Source organism: Condylostylus longicornis, unplaced genomic scaffold (assembly GCF_029603195.1).
Source record: "Condylostylus longicornis isolate FDR11 unplaced genomic scaffold, ASM2960319v2 ptg000040l, whole genome shotgun sequence".
NCBI classification, from domain to species: Eukaryota; Metazoa; Arthropoda; class Insecta; order Diptera; family Dolichopodidae; genus Condylostylus; species Condylostylus longicornis.
The window spans coordinates 16,893,690-16,912,837 of record NW_026578009.1 but is presented as its reverse complement, the minus strand read 5'-3'; the positions used below and the strand labels follow the sequence as shown (position 1 = coordinate 16,912,837).

General features: G+C 31.4%; 4 protein-coding genes across 7 annotated transcripts; 2 read left to right on the top strand and 2 right to left on the bottom strand.

Moving 5' to 3' along the window:
- The first annotated feature begins 8,568 nt into the window (after window positions 1-8,568).
- Window positions 8,569-11,505, top strand: LOC129609501 (cAMP-dependent protein kinase inhibitor beta-like). 3 transcript variants are annotated; one of them, XM_055521436.1, is made up of 4 exons: window positions 8,569-9,065; window positions 9,123-9,638; window positions 9,755-9,936; window positions 10,631-11,505. In XM_055521436.1, exons 3-4 carry the CDS (start codon window positions 9,867-9,869, stop codon window positions 11,035-11,037), a joined length of 477 nt encoding a protein of 158 aa, XP_055377411.1. In that variant the 5' UTR covers window positions 8,569-9,065; window positions 9,123-9,638; window positions 9,755-9,866; the 3' UTR covers window positions 11,038-11,505. The 3 variants fall into 3 exon arrangements, with proteins under 3 accessions (XP_055377411.1, XP_055377413.1, XP_055377412.1); XM_055521438.1 differs by lacking the exon at window positions 9,755-9,936 and having other exon boundaries at window positions 8,578-9,065; XM_055521437.1 differs by lacking the exons at window positions 8,569-9,065; window positions 9,123-9,638 and having other exon boundaries at window positions 9,667-9,936.
- Window positions 11,506-11,702: 197 nt separating this feature from the next.
- Window positions 11,703-14,033, bottom strand: LOC129609500 (mpv17-like protein). 2 transcript variants are annotated; one of them, XM_055521435.1, is made up of 2 exons: window positions 13,781-14,033; window positions 11,703-12,252 (listed from the first exon to the last, which is right to left on the bottom strand). In XM_055521435.1, exons 1-2 carry the CDS (start codon window positions 13,856-13,858, stop codon window positions 11,755-11,757), a joined length of 576 nt encoding a protein of 191 aa, XP_055377410.1. In that variant the 5' UTR covers window positions 13,859-14,033; the 3' UTR covers window positions 11,703-11,754. The 2 variants fall into 2 exon arrangements, with proteins under 2 accessions (XP_055377410.1, XP_055377408.1); XM_055521433.1 differs by lacking the exon at window positions 13,781-14,033 and adding an exon at window positions 12,336-13,771 and having other exon boundaries at window positions 12,113-12,252.
- A 1,365-nt stretch (window positions 14,034-15,398) lies between these two features.
- Window positions 15,399-16,431, top strand: LOC129609604 (uncharacterized). The gene is made up of 2 exons (XM_055521624.1): window positions 15,399-15,639; window positions 15,722-16,431. The coding sequence occupies exons 1-2, from the start codon at window positions 15,575-15,577 to the stop codon at window positions 16,131-16,133; spliced, it is 477 nt and encodes a 158-aa protein (XP_055377599.1). The 5' UTR covers window positions 15,399-15,574; the 3' UTR covers window positions 16,134-16,431.
- Window positions 16,432-16,607: 176 nt separating this feature from the next.
- Window positions 16,608-18,505, bottom strand: LOC129609603 (protein ST7 homolog). Its single transcript, XM_055521623.1, has one exon. The coding sequence runs from the start codon at window positions 18,373-18,375 to the stop codon at window positions 16,858-16,860; it is 1,518 nt and encodes a 505-aa protein (XP_055377598.1). The 5' UTR covers window positions 18,376-18,505; the 3' UTR covers window positions 16,608-16,857.
- Between the last annotated feature and the right edge of the window lie 643 nt (window positions 18,506-19,148).

The following is a 19,148-nucleotide window of genomic DNA, read 5'->3' as shown; positions in this document are numbered from 1 at the left end:
ATGAACTCCCCAGCAGTGCGCGTCTTCACAGGGTGCTTTCCAAAAAGTATGCTAGCGGGTTGGGCCTAATGGATCGTCCTGATGGCTCCATGACTGAGAACGGAAAGCAGACGTTGGAGCTTATGGCGCCAACGCACTTTCCTGACTCGGAGATTCTTCGGAATCACTCAAATGCAGTCATCGAACCGGGGGCAACCTGGCCCAGGAGGGATGACTGGCAACGATCCCTGTCTAGTCTTCACGATGGGCAGGATCAGATGGGCTGTTTTCTCTTTCAGGCCCTTCAAATCTCCAGGTGATGACGGGATATATCCTGCATTTTTGCAGAGGGGTTTCCAACATATCGCTAGAGCACTGTTGGGAATTTTTCGTGCCAGCTATGCGTGGGGTTACATCCCTCAGGCATGGAGGGTGGCTAAAGTGACGTATATTCCGAAGGTGGGTAAGCGACCAAGCAACCACCCAAGGTCTTTCCGTCCAATCAGCCTTACTTCTTTTCTATTGAAAGCAATGGCTAAAGTTGGACCACAGAACTCACAGAGACTTCATTGAGGGCGATCCGATTCTAAGAATAACCATGTCAGATATCTGTCTGCCGCCGTACAACTTCGACCACAGGTACAGGGTTCTGTTTCCCGATCGATGGACGTGGGATAGGGGTGGTCCGGTACTTAGGTCGGGTTCGAGCGTGTGGTATGCGGACGGGTCCAAAACGGAGTCGGGTGTGGGTTCGGGCGTATACGGTGTCCGCCCGGACACGCTATATATGCAACCCTTGACCCGTATTGCACAGTGTTCCAGGCCGAAATACATGCAATAGAGATCTGTCTGAGAATCAATTTGGAAAGGGGGTATAGAAACCGCACCATCTATGTGTTCTCAGACAGCAGGGCTGCGCTGCTGGCACTCCGTTCAGCTCAGGTTACATCCAAGCTGGTCTGGAGCTGCCTTGCTGCACTTAGGGAATTGACATCGGAGAACAGAGTGATGCTCATTTGGGTGCCGGGCCATAGTGGTCATGCGGGCAACGAAGTTGCCGATGAGTTGGCGCGGAGGGGATCTGGGGCTGTATTTGTGCAGCCGCTGCCTTTGTGCAGCCGCTGCCTTTCTGCGGTCTGCCTTCTTCCGCCGTGGGGGCCAGGCTTGCCTGCCTACTCGCGGCGGAATGCGGCCGTCACTGGCGGGACACGAAAGGGTGCCGTCATGCGAAGGTGTTTCTTCCGGCGTGCTCCGGCGGATTCGCCGCGGAGTTGCTGGGGATGAGCAGGAGCCGGGTTCGCACTATTGCGAATTTCTTCACGGGGCACTGCCCGGTGAAGTACCACCTGCATAGGCTGGGGAAATCGGGCTCCCCCCTGTGCAGATTTTGTGGGGGTGGCGATGAGACCGCCGTGCACATTCTCTGCGACTGTCCGGCACTAGCTGTTCGGCGCCGCAATTGTCTTGGACATGGGTCCCTAAGTGTTCGGGAACTGTTGTCCAACTCCCTTAGGGATATCTCCGGCTTTGTGATTGGGACGGGGATATTATAGACGGGAGAGTGGGGGGGCTACAATAAGTCAAAAATGGCTGCGGTGGCTTGGGGGGATGCTCCTGTTCCACTCGGTTCCCTTGGAATCTACAATCTACAATCTACCTGTATCACAGAATGGAGGACATCTTAATGAAAGAAATCGTCGAAAAATAAAATACCCAACTAAGTATAATGATTATTACATGTCTTTTATGTCTCTCGTAGAAGAAAACATTATTTTTGAAGAAGCTATAAAAAATAATAAATGGGAGGAGGCTATAGTCAATGAATATAAGGCTTTATGTAAGAATAATACTTAGGAACTACAGAAAATACCTAAAAATAAAACAGATATAACAGCTAAATGGGTTTTGTCAATTAAAAATGATGGACGTAATGAAGTAAGGTTGGTTGCAAGAGATTTTTCACATAAATATGGTTATGACCACATGGAAACTTACAGCTCAGTTTTACAATATAAAACAATTAGGATAATCTTTGGATTTGCAGCGACATATAAAATATTGGACAATTTAATGTGAAAATAACTTTTTTAAATGGTGATATAAAAGAAGGTATATTCATAGAGCAACCTAAAGGATTTAACGACAATAGTGGAAGATATTGTCTATTAAAGAAAGGTTTATATGGACTCTAGTAAGCTGCTAAATGCAAACTTTAATTAATAATGGATTGATAAAATCTGGTTATGATTCATATTTATTTTACAAACAAAATCCATTGTTAAATCTAATAATATATGTTGATGATGGTATTATAATTTCAGCAAAACAAAATCAAATTGATAAACTGATGAATTATTTAAGAGAAAATTTTTAAATTACCGTATAATCATTTAATAACTTTATAGGAATGGAAACTAAACGAAAAAAATATGGTTCAATTTTTACAAACAAACAAAATATATTAAAAAAATATTGATTGTAGTTGATATGGAAGATTTAAAACCGTTGCTACACCTGGTACAAACAATAAAACTTCGATATAAAATGAGGAATTAACAAATGTATCATATCGACATGTTATCGGATATCTTTTGTGCTTATCATCCCTAACTCGACTAGATATATTTTTATACCGTGCACTTCGTGAATATTCACTTTGGTATGGAGTTTGTAACCACTTGAAGGAGTCGTCTCCGATATAGACATATATATTCTTGCTCAGCGTAAAATTCTGCGTCGATTTAGACGATAACTCAAAAGGGAATAATGCAATCGTCACCAAGCTTTCACAAGTTTCTTCTTTTGTGCCAACGACGTCTTCTATTGTAATTTGACCAATTCGGACAACGGGTTCGGGTAGCTGCCGTACAACTCAAAAAGGTTTTTTTTAAATATTTCAAAAAGTAATAGAGATATTAATATCAAATTTTGCAAAGATGTGTCCAATTACACTTCACATATGATCTAAAAATTTTAATGGATGGCTGGTTCGGATAGCTGCCATATAACTCCGAAATTTAATTTTAAGTATTTGAAAAAATATTAAAGCTAGATTCATGAGACTCAGCAGTCGTGTCTCCGATCTCCAAGTCAGCTTGGATGTGACTTGAACCGATTGGAGCGTCAGCAACGCCACCCTGCTGTCAGAGAGAACATAAATGATGCGATCTTTAAATCCCTCTTCTAAGTTTACTCTAAGGCATATCTCTATTGAATATGCTTTAACTTGAAATACCGAGCAATACGAATCCAGGCTGCGATTATGCGTGTATCCTCGCACCCCGTACACATCCGAGCCCATCGCTAATTCCATTTTGGATCCACCCGTATACCAAACGCCAGAACCAGTCCCAAAAACTAAACCAGCTTGCTCTCATATGCTTTGATCAGGAAACATTATCTCGTAACAAACATTGAAATTATGCCGCGGGAAACAGATGTCCGAGATGGCTTTTCGTGACGGTCGTTTGAGATGACAGTACCCTCCACGTACCCGTCTTCAGGCTGGGCTTTTGTTTCCCTATCCCGCTAAGAAATTTGTCCCTGAAGAGATTAACGGTGATTTCATCGTTTGGTTGTCTACCGTGATGTGGCAGTCATCCCAAGACTGAATCTCGTTGTTGCAAGTGACGGATATCCTTCCGTCCCTTTTCGACGATAGAGCGCATTGTGGATGGAAATCTACAATTTTATCCATTTGATCCGTGATAGCTGCTTTGATTTTCCCCATCTGGATTTTCAATAACCGTTCATCAGGATGCAAACCATGAGTGATGGTCACTTCAGTTTGCGCTACTGAATTCGGATAAGAATTGCCCCTTTGACACTGTTGAGAAGTGTCTCCAAAGACCTTTTTATCACCATTGCCTACTGACTTTTTTTTTGAGGGTCCCGCAGCCGGAGTGTTCCTTTCGGTGATGATTGGCCGCAGCGTATGCTTCGCATGCCTTCAGCTTCTCCAGCCGTTCTTTCTAATATTGAGAAATGCTTATTATAATATTGATGCCTCCTATTGAGAGATGTTGTTCCTGATGTAAGCCTCAATCCGTCGTTTGGATGCACCTGAGAAATATTGCTTTTTTGCCCTGATGTCCAGCCAATTCAACGGCTCCTCGTTTTTGAATAATTGGTACTAAAGGATCCTGATTCTCCCTTTCAATCGGGAAGCGGTTTCCTCTGCTGACGTGAGAACGAGAGTGGCATATACTTCGTCCAAAAAGGGCACTACCAAAGTGCACAAAAAAGAGTACTCACAAAAAAATGGTACGGAAAAATGCCTCCCACAACCACAAATGTGCACATTCCAGCACATTCCAAGAGTAGAGACCTCTTTCAAAAATAAGGCCATTTTCATACAAAAAAAAAACAACACTCATGACTTTTCAACAAAATAAGTCCTTAATATTCCAATTCTCTCATTTTTTCCCCTTTCATGTTATTAAATTAGAAAATGGAATAAAAAAATTAATAAGAATAACCCAAATAAAACGAGTAATAAAACATAAGACAAAGTAAGAGAAAAAAAATTGGCATACTGAGATAAAAAAATTGTTATTTTCAAATGTAAAGTAAGTATGTATACAATAAATATTCTTTCCTATTGTAATATTAGTGTAATGTGTATGTATATTTGATGTGTATAAAAACTCGTATAAAATAACCCGTATAATAGAGTGTTATAAAGAGTAAATAGAAAATGGACAAATATAAGAAACAATAAAAAAAAATGAAAATTTCTTTTTTTCTTAATGTTAATTATAAATTACAGATAACAGGCATGAATTGTTGGTAGGTATGAAACTTTTTACCCTCTATAGTATAATTATAACAATAAACATATTTTAAGGGATTAGAAGAAGAAGGAGTTAAGTAACATTTTCAATATTTTGAGAAAAACGCATTTTTATATTCTGATTTTAATACTTTCAAATTTTTGAGAATGTTACGGCAAAATTGGAATCCCTTCTTACACCAATAAAATTTTAAAAAAACAAACTATTGAATAATTAAAAAGCGTTAATTGAATTTTTGTTTCATTTTTAACAGAATTTTTATTTTATTTTTTTGTATTATTCTTTCAACTATTAAAAAAATAAAAAACAAAATTTAATTTAGAAAATAATAACAAAAAAAGTTTGTCATATTTGTTCATAATAAAAGTAACAAACTTATGTAATTTTATTTTAAATTAATTTAAAAAGATAAAAGTAATATAGGTTTTCAAATACTCTATATTCATTTATACTAGGTATTAAAATATTAAATATGTATAATATCAATACATAATATTTGTTAAATTACTAAATAATATCTACCTGGGCATGTGGGTACTGAAATTAATAAACAAAAACAAAAATATGAAATAATTTTCTGTTAATTCGTTAATATCATCAAATATCCCAATAGTATTGTTTCTGAATGAAAGTGAGATCATTTTATTTGAAAAAATTTATATTGTACGAGTATTTTAAGTGATCTTAACGCATTCATTTAATAAGCAAAATATTAAAATGTGTACTTAACTATTTTTTTTATTGTCTAAATACCGTAAAACTTGATATTTCGAAAAACGGTATTTTAGTACTCACATGCCCAGGTAGATATTATTTAGTAATTTAACAAATATTATGTATTGATATTATACATATTTAATATTTTAATACCTAGTATAAATGAATATAGAGTATTTGAAAACCTATATTACTTTTATCTTTTTAAATTAATTTAAAATAAAATTACATAAGTTTGTTACTTTTATTATGAACAAATATGACAAACTTTTTTTGTTATTATTTTCTAAATTAAATTTTGTTTTTTATTTTTTTAATAGTTGAAAGAATAATACAAAAAAATAAAATAAAAATTCTGTTAAAAATGAAACAAAAATTCAATTAACGCTTTTTAATTATTCAATAGTTTGTTTTTTTAAAATTTTATTGGTGTAAGAAGGGATTCCAATTTTGCCGTAACATTCTCAAAAATTTGAAAGTATTAAAATCAGAATATAAAAATGCGTTTTTCTCAAAATATTGAAAATGTTACTTAACTCCTTCTTCTTCTAATCCCTTAAAATATGTTTATTGTTATAATTATAGAGTACTCTAATTATACTATAGAGGGTAAAAAGTTTCATACCTACCAACAATTCATGCCTGTTATCTGTAATTTATAATTAACATTAAGAAAAAAAGAAATTTTCATTTTTTTTTATTGTTTCTTATATTTGTCCATTTTCTATTTACTCTTTATAACACTCTATTATACGGGTTATTTTATACGAGTTTTTATACACATCAAATATACATACACATTACACTAATATTACAATAGGAAAGAATATTTATTGTATACATACTTACTTTACATTTGAAAATAACAATTTTTTTATCTCAGTATGCCAATTTTTTTTCTCTTACTTTGTCTTATGTTTTATTACTCGTTTTATTTGGGTTATTAATTTTTTTATTCCATTTTCTAATTTAATAACATGAAAGGGGAAAAAATGAGAGAATTGGAATATTAAGGACTTATTTTGTTGAAAAGTCATGAGTGTTGTTTTTTTTTGTATGAAAATGGCCTTATTTTTGAAAGAGGTCTCTACTCTTGGAATGTGCTGGAATGTGCACATTTGTGGTTGTGGGAGGCATTTTTCCGTACCATTTTTTTGTGCACTTTGGTAGTGCCCTTTTTGGACGAAGTATATGCCACTCGGACGTATGACTTACAGCTATGTATGTTGTTGTACCAAACAAATACAAACTTTCCAGAACAAAGTCTTTCATAATATGGCGAGTACTGCTTGATATGTGCGAAATAATGATATTTATTATTTCTCAAAGTAAATGAGAAAATAAGGAACTGCGCAATAAAACATAGGGCGCCGCGCAACGTTTAGAACGACATATAAATATTAAGACTTGTTGACCTATAGAGGAGAATGTTAGGAGAGAAGCACTTTCGTACTATAAAAATGCAACAAGAACGAGAGTGTAGAGAAGATATTCTATCTCTCTTTATATTAAACAACCACATAAAAAGATATTACAAAAAGGCCACTAAATGCAGAAAAGACTATAACTCTACTTCTTGAACTCTCAGTGAAGTTCACCTGCGACGTGTGGTACACATATTTTAAGATAAACAGAATAACAGAAAATGTTTGAAGAGCTTGGCAACGACTTCGTTGTAAGCGGAGGTTTCAATGAAAAGCATATCTTCTGGGAGTCCAGACTGACTGCGCCTAAGGGAAGAGCACTCTTCGAGGTGGACAATGAAATAAAATGTACATTTTCTCTTCTTGAAGCCCAAAATGTTGGCCCTTCAACCCCAAAAGACTGCCTGACATCGTAGATATCTTCATAGCTAAAGGAGTGTCATAAAATTACATAAGCATAAAAGGCAAATATAATCTAAACTCTGATCATTTATCAGTAACATTAACTATAAGTGAAACGATTATTTTCGTTGACGATCCGCCGAGCCTAACAAACAAATCAATTAACTGGACAGAGTTCAAAAATAAGCTAAACGATTCAATAAACCTTCGGGTTCTTTTGCAAAATGATTTAGAACTAAAAGAAGAGCTTGACTTATTTATCACTAAAAATCAAAACACTGCTTGGAATAACACTATATTTAAAAATATATCAACTATCAGCAAGATAAACTATACCAAGAACTATAAGACCAAGAAACTAATTAAAGAAAAAACAAAAGCTCGCAAAACTTGGCAAATGTCTAGATCATGTATCAGAAATAAATCCATCTCAAATCATCTCCAAAATTTGTCATTTGTCATTTGTCCGAAAAAGATACTGATTACTCTTTATGGAAAGTTATTGGGGGTGCCAAAAGACCTCAAACACCTACCAAAAAAGAATATTTAGAAAATATATTCAAACCCTTTCCGAGACAAATCAACTTGGAAACTATTCAGCATTGTGCCCAAGCCATTGCAAACCCCAAGAATAACCCTTCGTGAAATAAAAATGCGACCGGCTCCAACCTGATCACGAATGAAGACCTTAACAACTCTCCTAAAATGCTCTGCAGATGCTCCTTCTTTATATAATACGGCAGAAATTGTGGTAGTGGTAAAGCCAGGCAATAAATGGCATGAATCCTTATCGACGGATTTCTCTCTTGCCAATTCTATCTAAGATTTTTGAAAGGTTTATACTAAACCCAATGAATCCAATAATTGCAGAAAGAAGTCTTATTTCAATTCATCAAATTGGCTTTCGACGCAAACATTCCATCAATCAGGTGCATGGAATTATTGACGTAATAAAGAGATCGGTCGAGAAAAAACTTATAAATGCAGGTGTGTTTCTAGATGTCGCAAAAGCCTCTGACAAGATGTGGCACGACGGGCTACTGTTTAAAAAGAAAAGGGACTTGTCAGAGTCATTTTGTAAGTTACTTACTTCTTATCTCACTGACAGATGCTTCAAAGTTAAAGAAAATGGTGAATACTTAAAACTAAAATAAATAAATGCAGGTGTGCCACAAGGAAGTGTCTTAAGAACTATACTGTATCTACTGTACACCAGGGAAATTCCTTTAAGAAGCGAGGTATTACAGCAACTTTCGCAGACGATACCGCGGTTATGGAAACAGGTAACTCTGCTAAAAATATGCCTTCAGACTCCAGGAATCTTGATGAAATCCGCTTGTGGACAAAAAAGTGGAGAATACAATTAAATGAAACGAAATTTATTCATGTCTACTTTACAAACTGTAGATTTAACCCGGAGCTTGTTCAAATTAATAGTATTCAAGGGTCAACAGAAAACAACGCAAAATAACTTAGTATGAACTTAGATACAAGGCTTAGATGGAAAATTCAAGTAAAAATTAAAAGGGATCAAATTAATCATAAATTTAGAAAACTGAATTGGTTTATCGGCAAAAACTCAGATTGAAATAAGCATTCAAATTCGAATAATAATAATTTTCATAACAAAATTTTAATATATGTATAACCAAGTTACAAAGCCCATTTTTTATATAATGTATAGCAAGTTCAGCTATGGGGATGTGCCTCCAAATGCAACGTAGGCATTATTCAGTGATACCAAAATAAGGTACTTAGAGCTACTTATATTAGATACTTATAACCCAAGACTTGGAAATCCCCTCAGTTGCAGAAGAGGCTAGAAGATTTGCTCGCAAACACAATACTGGTTACCATTACCCGAAAACATAAACATGAAAATAATCTTTTACGACATTGGATCTGCTAGGAGACTTAAAAGAAAAAGCCATACGAATTACTGATTTGGCAGAGCAGGAACAGATTAGCGTCTACTAACGGGTAAACATTACAGGATGCATGCCCACAGCCCTAAGAGTTAAACAAGCGAAAAATAAATTGCTAGATAGGTCACTCTGACTTCGTTGCAGTATTAATTAGAAAATAAAAAAAAAATAATACAAATATTTTTTGGTGATGAAGAAATCGTTGAAAATGTCAGTTAAAATGTGAAAATGCCAAAAATATCATGTAATAGTGTCAAAAATGAGCTTTTTGATTTTTGCTTTCTATCTATTTTCATTTAACCAAAACCTCTTTCACGCTCTTTATTTTAAAATAAACAAAAGAATAAAAATAAAAATGATAAGTGAAAATTATTAAAATTATAAGTTTGAAATATTAGGTAAATTAATTTTTAAAATATTTGATGATAGAAATATTAATCTTAAACACGTATTGCGTATCTTGACTAAGAGACTACAGGAAACAAATTGAATATTATTTTTTATTTACTTTTAGCTTCTCAAATTTGAGAAACCCAGAATTCGGTCTTAAAGATTATTAAATTTCACTATAAACTTCTATAGCGAAAATTAATATAGTTTAAGTATTCGAAATATACAATCTAAAGATGCCTTTAAAGAAATGTGGCCGTGTTAAAAAAGCGCACTCGAAAACTTCTGCAATAAAAAAAACAGAAGGTATAGTAATGTGCATTAATTTTTATATCTAAATAGTCATCCTTACTAACACAGTTTAATATTAATATCATTCCCATTACTAAAAGAAAAACATATTTCAAAATTACTTAGTAAAGGTAGCTTCAGGAGTTTGTTTTATAATTAGATGAACAATTCGTTCGTAGTAAGTTGCTGTACAAAAATACAAATAACTCACACAGGAATCAATATTAATTAATTGTTTTAATTATAAACCATATACATATACCAAACTATCTTACTCTATTTGCCAGTGTTGTGCATGACTATTTCAAATAACCATTACAATATAAGGACTAAAATCAAGTATATATGTAAAACAATAGTTAAAGACCAATATTTTCTGAATTATGAAAATTTAATTATGACAATTAATTTTATATAATTGTTACATACATACATACATATGAAAAGTAAATATTGTTTACATACATACATATGTATATGTAGGTAATATTTGTTTTTGAACAATATCAAATTGCCCGTTTTTGAGAATGAGATGAAAAATTTTGAGAAGAGCAGGTTAAAATCTACAATAGTGCAAGTGTTCGAATAAAAATAATTAAATAAATATATATAAGTAAATAAGTAAATAAATATATACACCTGAGCTGATCAGTTCGAGCTCACTAGTACGCACATATATTGTTAAGGCAAAAATTGTTTGTTTTTCCAGTTTTGCGGATTTTTAGAGTAATAATGGAAAATAAATCTGGTCAAATAAATCCTAATACAAACACGCAAGTTCTGTCAATGGACGCGGCGGGGAATATTGTTGAAAGTACATCTGGAGCCGATATCACTGCGGCGGATAATTTCAATGATTTTTTTAATACTGGCCGTATTGGTAGACGAAATGCTTTACCGGACATTTTAAGTATAGCATGTGCGACGACATCGACAGCGGATTTACCAGAGAAATTTAATGCTCTTACAACAACCGATGTAATGTCATCTAATATACAACCATCTGATAGCGGTGCAATAGTACCATCTTCATCAACTTCTTTGTCAACGACATCAAATATTACATGTTCTAGTTCTAGTAGCAATTACAACGATAGTAACATAAATCCCACTTAAGTAGAACTTCTTTTATACATGTGTCGTATACACATTGTAACAAAATCTGTTAACTTTGCACAATAAGCTGGTAATTTGTTTATAATATTATAAAATATGTTTATATTTAATGCATCTTATCATTTCAAAAAAATATTACATAACGATAATTTAGACAATTTATTTCGAAATAAAACGACAATGTGGATACAAAAAAAAACAATCTTTCTATTATGAAAGATATTAACTTATTTATTTATGTGTTTGGAACATATTTATATTTTAGTTATTGAATAAGTATTTTAAATATACAAAGAAAAAAGTATTGAATTTGAATATTTTAAAATGTCAAATTAGTAGTTCTTAAGGTAAAAGGATGTTTTTATTTGTGAAATATTGAACCAAAGAAAACAAAAATTTATAAAAACCTAAACCTTATATAAAAATATATATTTATAAAACTAAAATTGAATTATTTTTTGGTAACTTAATAAATAAATTTATCGAATCGTAAAATAAGTCAATAAAAACTGTAATATGCATAATTATGAAAACTATTCACAGATAAGTTGGTTAATCAAAAAAAAAAAGCAAACAATTTTTTTTGACGTTTTAAAGCTTTAATTTAAATAAGTGTTAAAAAACTGGAATTATGGATAAAAATGTAGAGTAATAAAATTAAAAAACTTTACTTAGTATATTCTGTTTATTTGACTATAAAACAAAAGTATGAAATTATCAATGCTTGTGGTATTTGACTTCTTTTTCCTGATGCTTAAGTTTTGTCGATAAATATGTGTTCCATAATATTGCAATGAATTGCACAAATAACACTTGATAATTCAATGGTATAAAAGCAAAATTAACTAACTGTGCTGCCGGCCATACTTTGTAATTTGTTAATACTATATCTATATATTCATTTTCAAACCTCTTTCTGATCTCATTATTATTTAAACCTTGTATTATACTGATGGTTATAGTAAATAAACCAATAAACATTGGAGCAAAAATTAATTGATCAACACAAACTTTTTTTATTGCCAGTTTCCAATACACAACTTCTTTTAAGAAAACTCGATCCAATATGCCATACCAAGCTCGAAGGCATGGTCCAACGCCGAAAAGTCCTACTGCACAAAATTGCAATGTTCTAGTTTTATTGATTTCACTTATCTGAGTCTTCTCAACATAACGTTGAGCTATAATATCACCGGTCCCCATAAGCAAAGACACCTAAAATAAATCATTTTATAGAGTTAAATTTATTCTCAGATTGACAATGGTTTTTTTTTATTTAAAAAACAAAAAGTATGTACAATGTATTTTTTTTTCATTAGTGGATAGATTCTACTGTTTAAAATTTAAATCAGTTATGCCCAAAAAATCGTTGTCCGAACTAATAAGAAAATTAAATCCACATTCAGAAGAAATATCTAAATTTTCAAATTTTTTCCATTTTAGTTTTTCTTCGTCGATCTTTTTCAATTCCTCTGTTATTTCTTCGTCGGTTTTGCATTTGTGGTCAATTTTTGTCTGTTTTGCAACCCATCTTCTCTGCATATTTAAGGATTGCCTGACTTCGTCATATAACATTTTAGATTCAACCAAAATATTATTCAGTTTTACATCTTCAATGATTTCATAATTAAAATTTTCTACATTATAACAAATGTGCACACTAGGAAATTCGGTAATTATTTTTTTATTTAAACTCTTTTTTAAAGTACACGTGGCATCCAGTTCATAGAATTTATTTTTACATGATCTGACTCCTTCAGATTTTAATAAAACTCTTAAATTTGCTAGTCCTTTTGATTGATAAAATATTAATTTTTTTTTTACATGTTCTGATAATGCTTCACAGTTAGGGTTTAAATATTTATTTAAAAGAACTGAGATTGTATCATTTTCGCAGCAATATTTGTCGACAAGCTTTAAGCCATTGGCATTGCTAAAAATCCATTCTATCCTCCAAAATATCGTTTTTGTTTTTCGATTATAGTATGATGTATTTTCTCTCCTTTTTAAAAGGACTTGTGGTAAAATTTTTAAAATTGTTTCACGATCTGATGCAGCTTTTTTCAATTGGAACATTTTTGAAATTGCAAATCGTTTGGCCTCGTGAACACTTATTTGTTTTGAACACCTTTGTATATCTTTTGAAAACCGCGTACATTCTTCCAAAAAGTAATAATCTTTCATAAAATCTTCCTCAGTCATGTTTTTTAGAGGAATGTATTTCGTCCGATCTCTAATTCCATTACATTTTAATTCTTCTTTATGAATCTTAACACATTCCAAACAACATGTTTTAACCTCACATTTTGGACAAGTATATTTGGCCACTCCACTACAAACTTCGCATTTTCCTAATCGATTCAAATTTTTCTTTTCAAAAACAGATGAATCTTGCTCCGCCATTAAGTGTTTACTCATAGCAATTTAGTGTAAAATTATATGTTTATTCTGCTTTTATTAAAAAAAAGAAAACGTTCTCTTTAGCCTTGACTGACAACAAATAAAGTTTTATTTGGCTTGTAAATACTTAGATTTAGATGACATTTCGATTCTGACATTAAAGAATGCAAATCTGTATTACAAAAATTTTGTTTATATATGTTTTAATTACACAAAACGTAAACTGTATGATACCGTATAAGCTATAGCTTAAATTTGTGTTTCTTACAAATAACATGAAAGTTAAATTTTACAGTTATAAATCTTAAATGATTTCAACTAAATACACAAAAAAGAATCTTACTTGCAAGGCTTGAGTAATATAGGGATGCCTTTCAACCAATCCTGTGTAAAGCCTTGCTATGTTTCTAAATATTCCCATTTTTAACTTACAAATAATGTCAATATTTAATTTCCTTTTGACGAGTAATACACTGATTCTTGGTGGATTCTGTCCTTATTTTTTATTTTAACTTTTATTTCGCATTTCTGAATATATTATATTCTCATGTGTTTAAATATAACACTTATCTTTGTATTACGACATGACAAAAATAGAGTCCTGGAAACTAGGAGAGGATGACAGTTTGTCGAAATCGATAGTGTTAGCACGTGTTAGCACAACTGCATAACAGCATTCTAATCAAAGTATATTTCCGTTCTTCGAAAAATATAATTAAAAATCTAAAAATAAAATGGTTAGTAAATATTCGCCTACTAATTTTATAAGTAGGTCTCCTTGTTTCAAGCCGTTAGTTTTCGTTTGCTTCCCAGTTCCACTATCCTCAAAATATTTCATTTTTATAAAGAAATAGATGGTATTTTTAAATTCTAATTTTTATTCAAAAATTTTACTCTGTAATTCAGTATCCTTCCATTTGGAAGGTTGTCTGAGCTAAAAATTGTATTTTTTTTTAATGCATTTTTCAGATGGAAATCCAATTACCAACCGATTTTTTTGAAATTTAAATTTTAAATTTAAAGAAATATGTAGAATCAGTAGAGCCAAAAATATTAATCAATTTCTTTCATACAAATAAATTTCGATACACCTTCCATTTAAACTCCAATGTCTGATGGATATACATATATGGCATTTAAGTGTATCTATCCTCGTCATTTTGTTTTTTATCTCGATTAAAAAATTTTATAAGAATTGAACAAGACTACTTTTCCCATACGATTTTGCTTCATTTGATTGGATGTTTACACATCGAATTTTCATCAAATTTCCATCCAATTAAGCAAAATCGTCAAACTATGCTTGATGTGTAAACGGTGTCTTATTTTACTTAAACAATGAAATGTTTAATTAAAATAAGACATTATTTTTTTACGAAAAATTGGTAGATAGGAAGTTTTGTTAGAGAAAAAACGTGAGAAAGGTCTACTATCAGTTTATTAAAATACATAGTAGGTCTACTTTTATACCTTTTGCATTTAAGCTTATCCCAACACCCCTAATGACACCCCTAAATGAGAATGGAAACCTATTTTTAATTTTAGCAAAAAAATACATTGTACTGATAGTCTTACTATGTATTTGATTCTAGGTTTTGGTAAATTTTTTGTTATTGAAAACTTGAAATGATAGGCAAAAAAATTTTCAAAAAAACAAAAATGGTGCTTTAGAAATGTTAGAAATTTCCCCAAAAAAAAAAATAATTTAATATGTAATTTTAAAAAAGGTTTTGGGTCTTGATATTTTTCTTATGGCAAGTATCGAACTAAACCTCTGAATTAATAAAAAAACGGAAACGCCTTTTAAGAGCCAATTATCTGCAAATTTTAGCATTATTAGCTCTTCCTGTCAGCCTTTTATTTTGCGTTTTATTATGACATTTTACAAGTATTTGAATTTTATCACACCTTACTAAATTTCAACACAGAAAATGTGCTAAATGTCAATAGATGTCTACCATTTTTTTTCATCGCTGTCACTCTATGTCATATAATTGTTTATTGGAATACTTATTTACATACATCTTGCAAAATTTTAATTTTTTCACACATTAATAAAATAATTCTTAAATTAAAAACACAAAAATAATCTAGGTTTGATATCTTTATTGCGGTTTAATTTCTAACCAGAACTATCATGCAACCAAACGACATTTTCGCTCCAGATTCTGCTTACAGTCCGGATCCGGAGAAAATAAATGGGTAAAGTTTAAAGAAAAATATTTTTTAAAACGTATTAGTATTTTGAAATTTTTCTGTAATAATAAGTAATTAAATATTGTAGCGAGGCTAATGAAGGAAATAATGAGTCGATAAATATTGAATACCCATTAGAATCAATGAGTTTTGAATATATGATATGGACAAATAATGAAGAATCTGAAGAAAGCAATTTAAACAGCATAATGGATTCGTCGACGTCAATTTCAACAAGACCAAATAATGTAGTTAGAAAAGATAATAGAAAAGCTAACCGAAATCGCAATATAGATTTCAGTTCATTTGACAAAGATGGTTCCACCAAAGATCTGAATCCTCATAATGCAGACATATTAATCAAATATATGACAATATTACTCAAAGATGCAGAGCAAAAACAACGTGCAATCAAACGCTTGCAAGCAGAATTTGACAAAAAATCCAAAGAAGTTGCGAACTTAAAGGATATATATGAGAAATTAAAGAGAAAGAGATAATTTCGCAGTTTCCTTTGTACATCACTGCTTGATTGAAAAATGCGTTATGTTAAGTTTTGTTAAATGAATCAATCATCTTTATTTTTTTTAAATTATAAAAAATATTGGAAAAAATGCAATTGGATATAAATTTTTGAATATTCATATTGTTAAAAATTTATAAATTTTTAAAAAGTTTGTAACACAAAACAGATCTAGAATTCAAAATTTTAATATCAGGTTAATATAAGAAAACACTTGTGAAAATTGCTATGTTAAATTACATGAAAGTAAAATGAAGTAATTAATATTGTTTTAATAGATTTTTTACTTCAAATAGGATAAATGTCGAATAACATCTATGTTAAGATAAAATTCAACAGAATTCTATAACTTGTATTGATTAAAACGAGTTTTTTTGCAAATGAAAATTTAATTTTTGTACACCGCTAAAAAGAAAAAGTTTATGGGTCATTATTTGAGCGCAAATACAACTTTACATACTCATTTAATTTTTATTTATATTCAAACAAAAATTTAAAAATCAATTTTTCTACACTAAAATAAATTAAGTAACTAAAAAGTGGATTACAGTTAATGTTTATAAAATTAAAATCTTACATGCTTTATTTCAAAATTCAAAACTGCTTTTGTAGTTTTATTATGGTTAAAGAAAAAAAGTCTATTATTTAACGCAATATACAATGTCAGTTTTGAGTTTAAAATTTAATTTATTATTTTAAAATTAGATTCTTGATAATTGTTGCAACAAATTGCAGGGCCATATTGCTTCTATTCGTTCTTTTATAAGCTGAAATGGTAATGAGATCCAGTTAAGTACAGTTTGTGCAATTATACCCATAGGTTCTGGATAATAGCTTGTAAGCAGAGCTAATAATGCAGTAAAGCTACACAAGCCTGCCGTGAACAAAATGAAAAATGGTAATTCCTTTTTCGGGTAAACGGACACTTCATGAAACGATGGTAATAATTCACGATCTGCGCATTCTGTACATGTTGGATATGGGTAAAACAAATGTCCACGTTCCAGCGGATATGGTAGCATTCGGAATGTCCCTTCCCAAGTGCAATGCAGTAAATTTAACGCACCTTCTACATTTTTCCAATGCGATAAGTGAAAGAATGCATACGCTAATGCTTCAGAATCGCCTCGTTTTAAATAATGTTCTGGAGGTAATATCAAAGGTTTCATTTCTAATAAATATTTTGGTACATGGGGATTAAATTCTACGGCTCTATGAATTGCTTCTACTGCCATCAATTCAGCAGGACTTAAACCTCTTTTAAATGCAATATCTTGTGAAAATTTATCTGCTACTACTCTGGCTTTTAATAATGCTGCTGTATAACAGATAGTTGCAGATTTTGGTAACGATATGTCGTCATATTTGGCAAGAACAGCTTGACAATCAGCGTATGCTTGCATTTCTAGTAAGCATTCTATTAAATTCTCATGAATATTTAAAACATTCATAATTGATGGCAAAATTTCTTTTGTTAAATCTCGAAACATTTTTGCCGCTTCTTTTAGTTTACCTAATTTGCGAGCACACATTGCTAGGCGCCATTTAATATAAATTAAAACATTTGTATCCCTTCTATAACGACCTTCCGCTAGAGAACCCTGATGTTGAACGCTTTGTGACTTCCTATAATTTTGTTCTGCAACTTTAAGCGCAATTTTCAGTATTTTTTCAACTTCTATAATTGTAGTTGCCTCTTCTTCTGCTAATAAAATGTATGCTGGAGCACAATCAACATTGATTTTTAGCGCACTGTGTGCAGATTTTATTCTTACTAGTGGATTTCTTTCTCTCCATGCTGTTTGCATAATTTCATACTCGGCTCTTCCAGCATCACCTTCACACGTAAAAAACGTTTGATGATCTTGTGCACTTAAATTCATATCATAATATGTTGCAGGTTCTTTATTTGTTGCCCAATAAAATCTTTGATATTCCGCACCACGAAATAAGTTTAAAGGATTTCTCCAAACCTTACATTCAATTTGTTGATGTGCTGAACCATTTCCATTGTTACTATTACTTGAATCATTGTCACTGCCGTTTATCCATGGACTTATATGATTAATTGATATTTGTTCAATAAAAGACGTTCCATATTTGCGAAAATACCACCATTCAAATATAAGAATTAATCCAGAAATTAAACTTGATGTGCCGGTTAATGCTACATAAAATTTAGGTGTTAATGTACTCAAAAACATAGAAGAGTCCCACATGTTTCTGAATCGTGAAGTAAGTTTATTCCCACATTGAACAACTAATTAAAAATAAATTTCTGTACTTTTTTATTGCAAACAAATTTCCAGTTTTTTTCGTTTTATTATTTCTTACAGAACTGTCAAATTGTTTTTTTATCTTCTGAAACTAAAATTTGACAGTTAAGCAAAATCGCAAAACTCGAAATTTAAAAGTTACAAAGTATAGAAATTAAAGTACTGTTTGAAATTCAATTTCGAAACGAAACCCGAAATAGTCGTTTTTAGGTGTATAATTGACATAAAATTATATGACTGCCATGGGTATATTTATTCAAAAACGGCATTACATGGTATAAAATTCTCCTATGAAAAATTATTCCCTCGATGTTCTAATAATTTCAAAATTTGAAATTAATAAATGTGAGAATTTTTTCTACATATATTAATTTTGGAAAGGAGCTTATGTAAAAAAATTATGAATAAAAAGAAAAGTCAATAAATATTAAGTCTGTCTGAGGTAAAGCTTAAAAAAACTTAAAAAAGAGAATCAATGATGAAATTTCTCGCAAAAAGAAAAGAAATTCGCATTTAAAAAAAATAGACCAGACAAAAAACTTGGAAAAATTTTATATATGTACATATATACGATAAACGTCAAATTTCAAAGTATTTATCAAAAAGCAAATATTTTTTTGTTATACTTTCGCAACCGAAAATTTTGATTTTGGTTTATAAAATTGTAAAACTTAAAAAAACCATTTGTGAACGAACCCATTTCGGTTATTTTATTT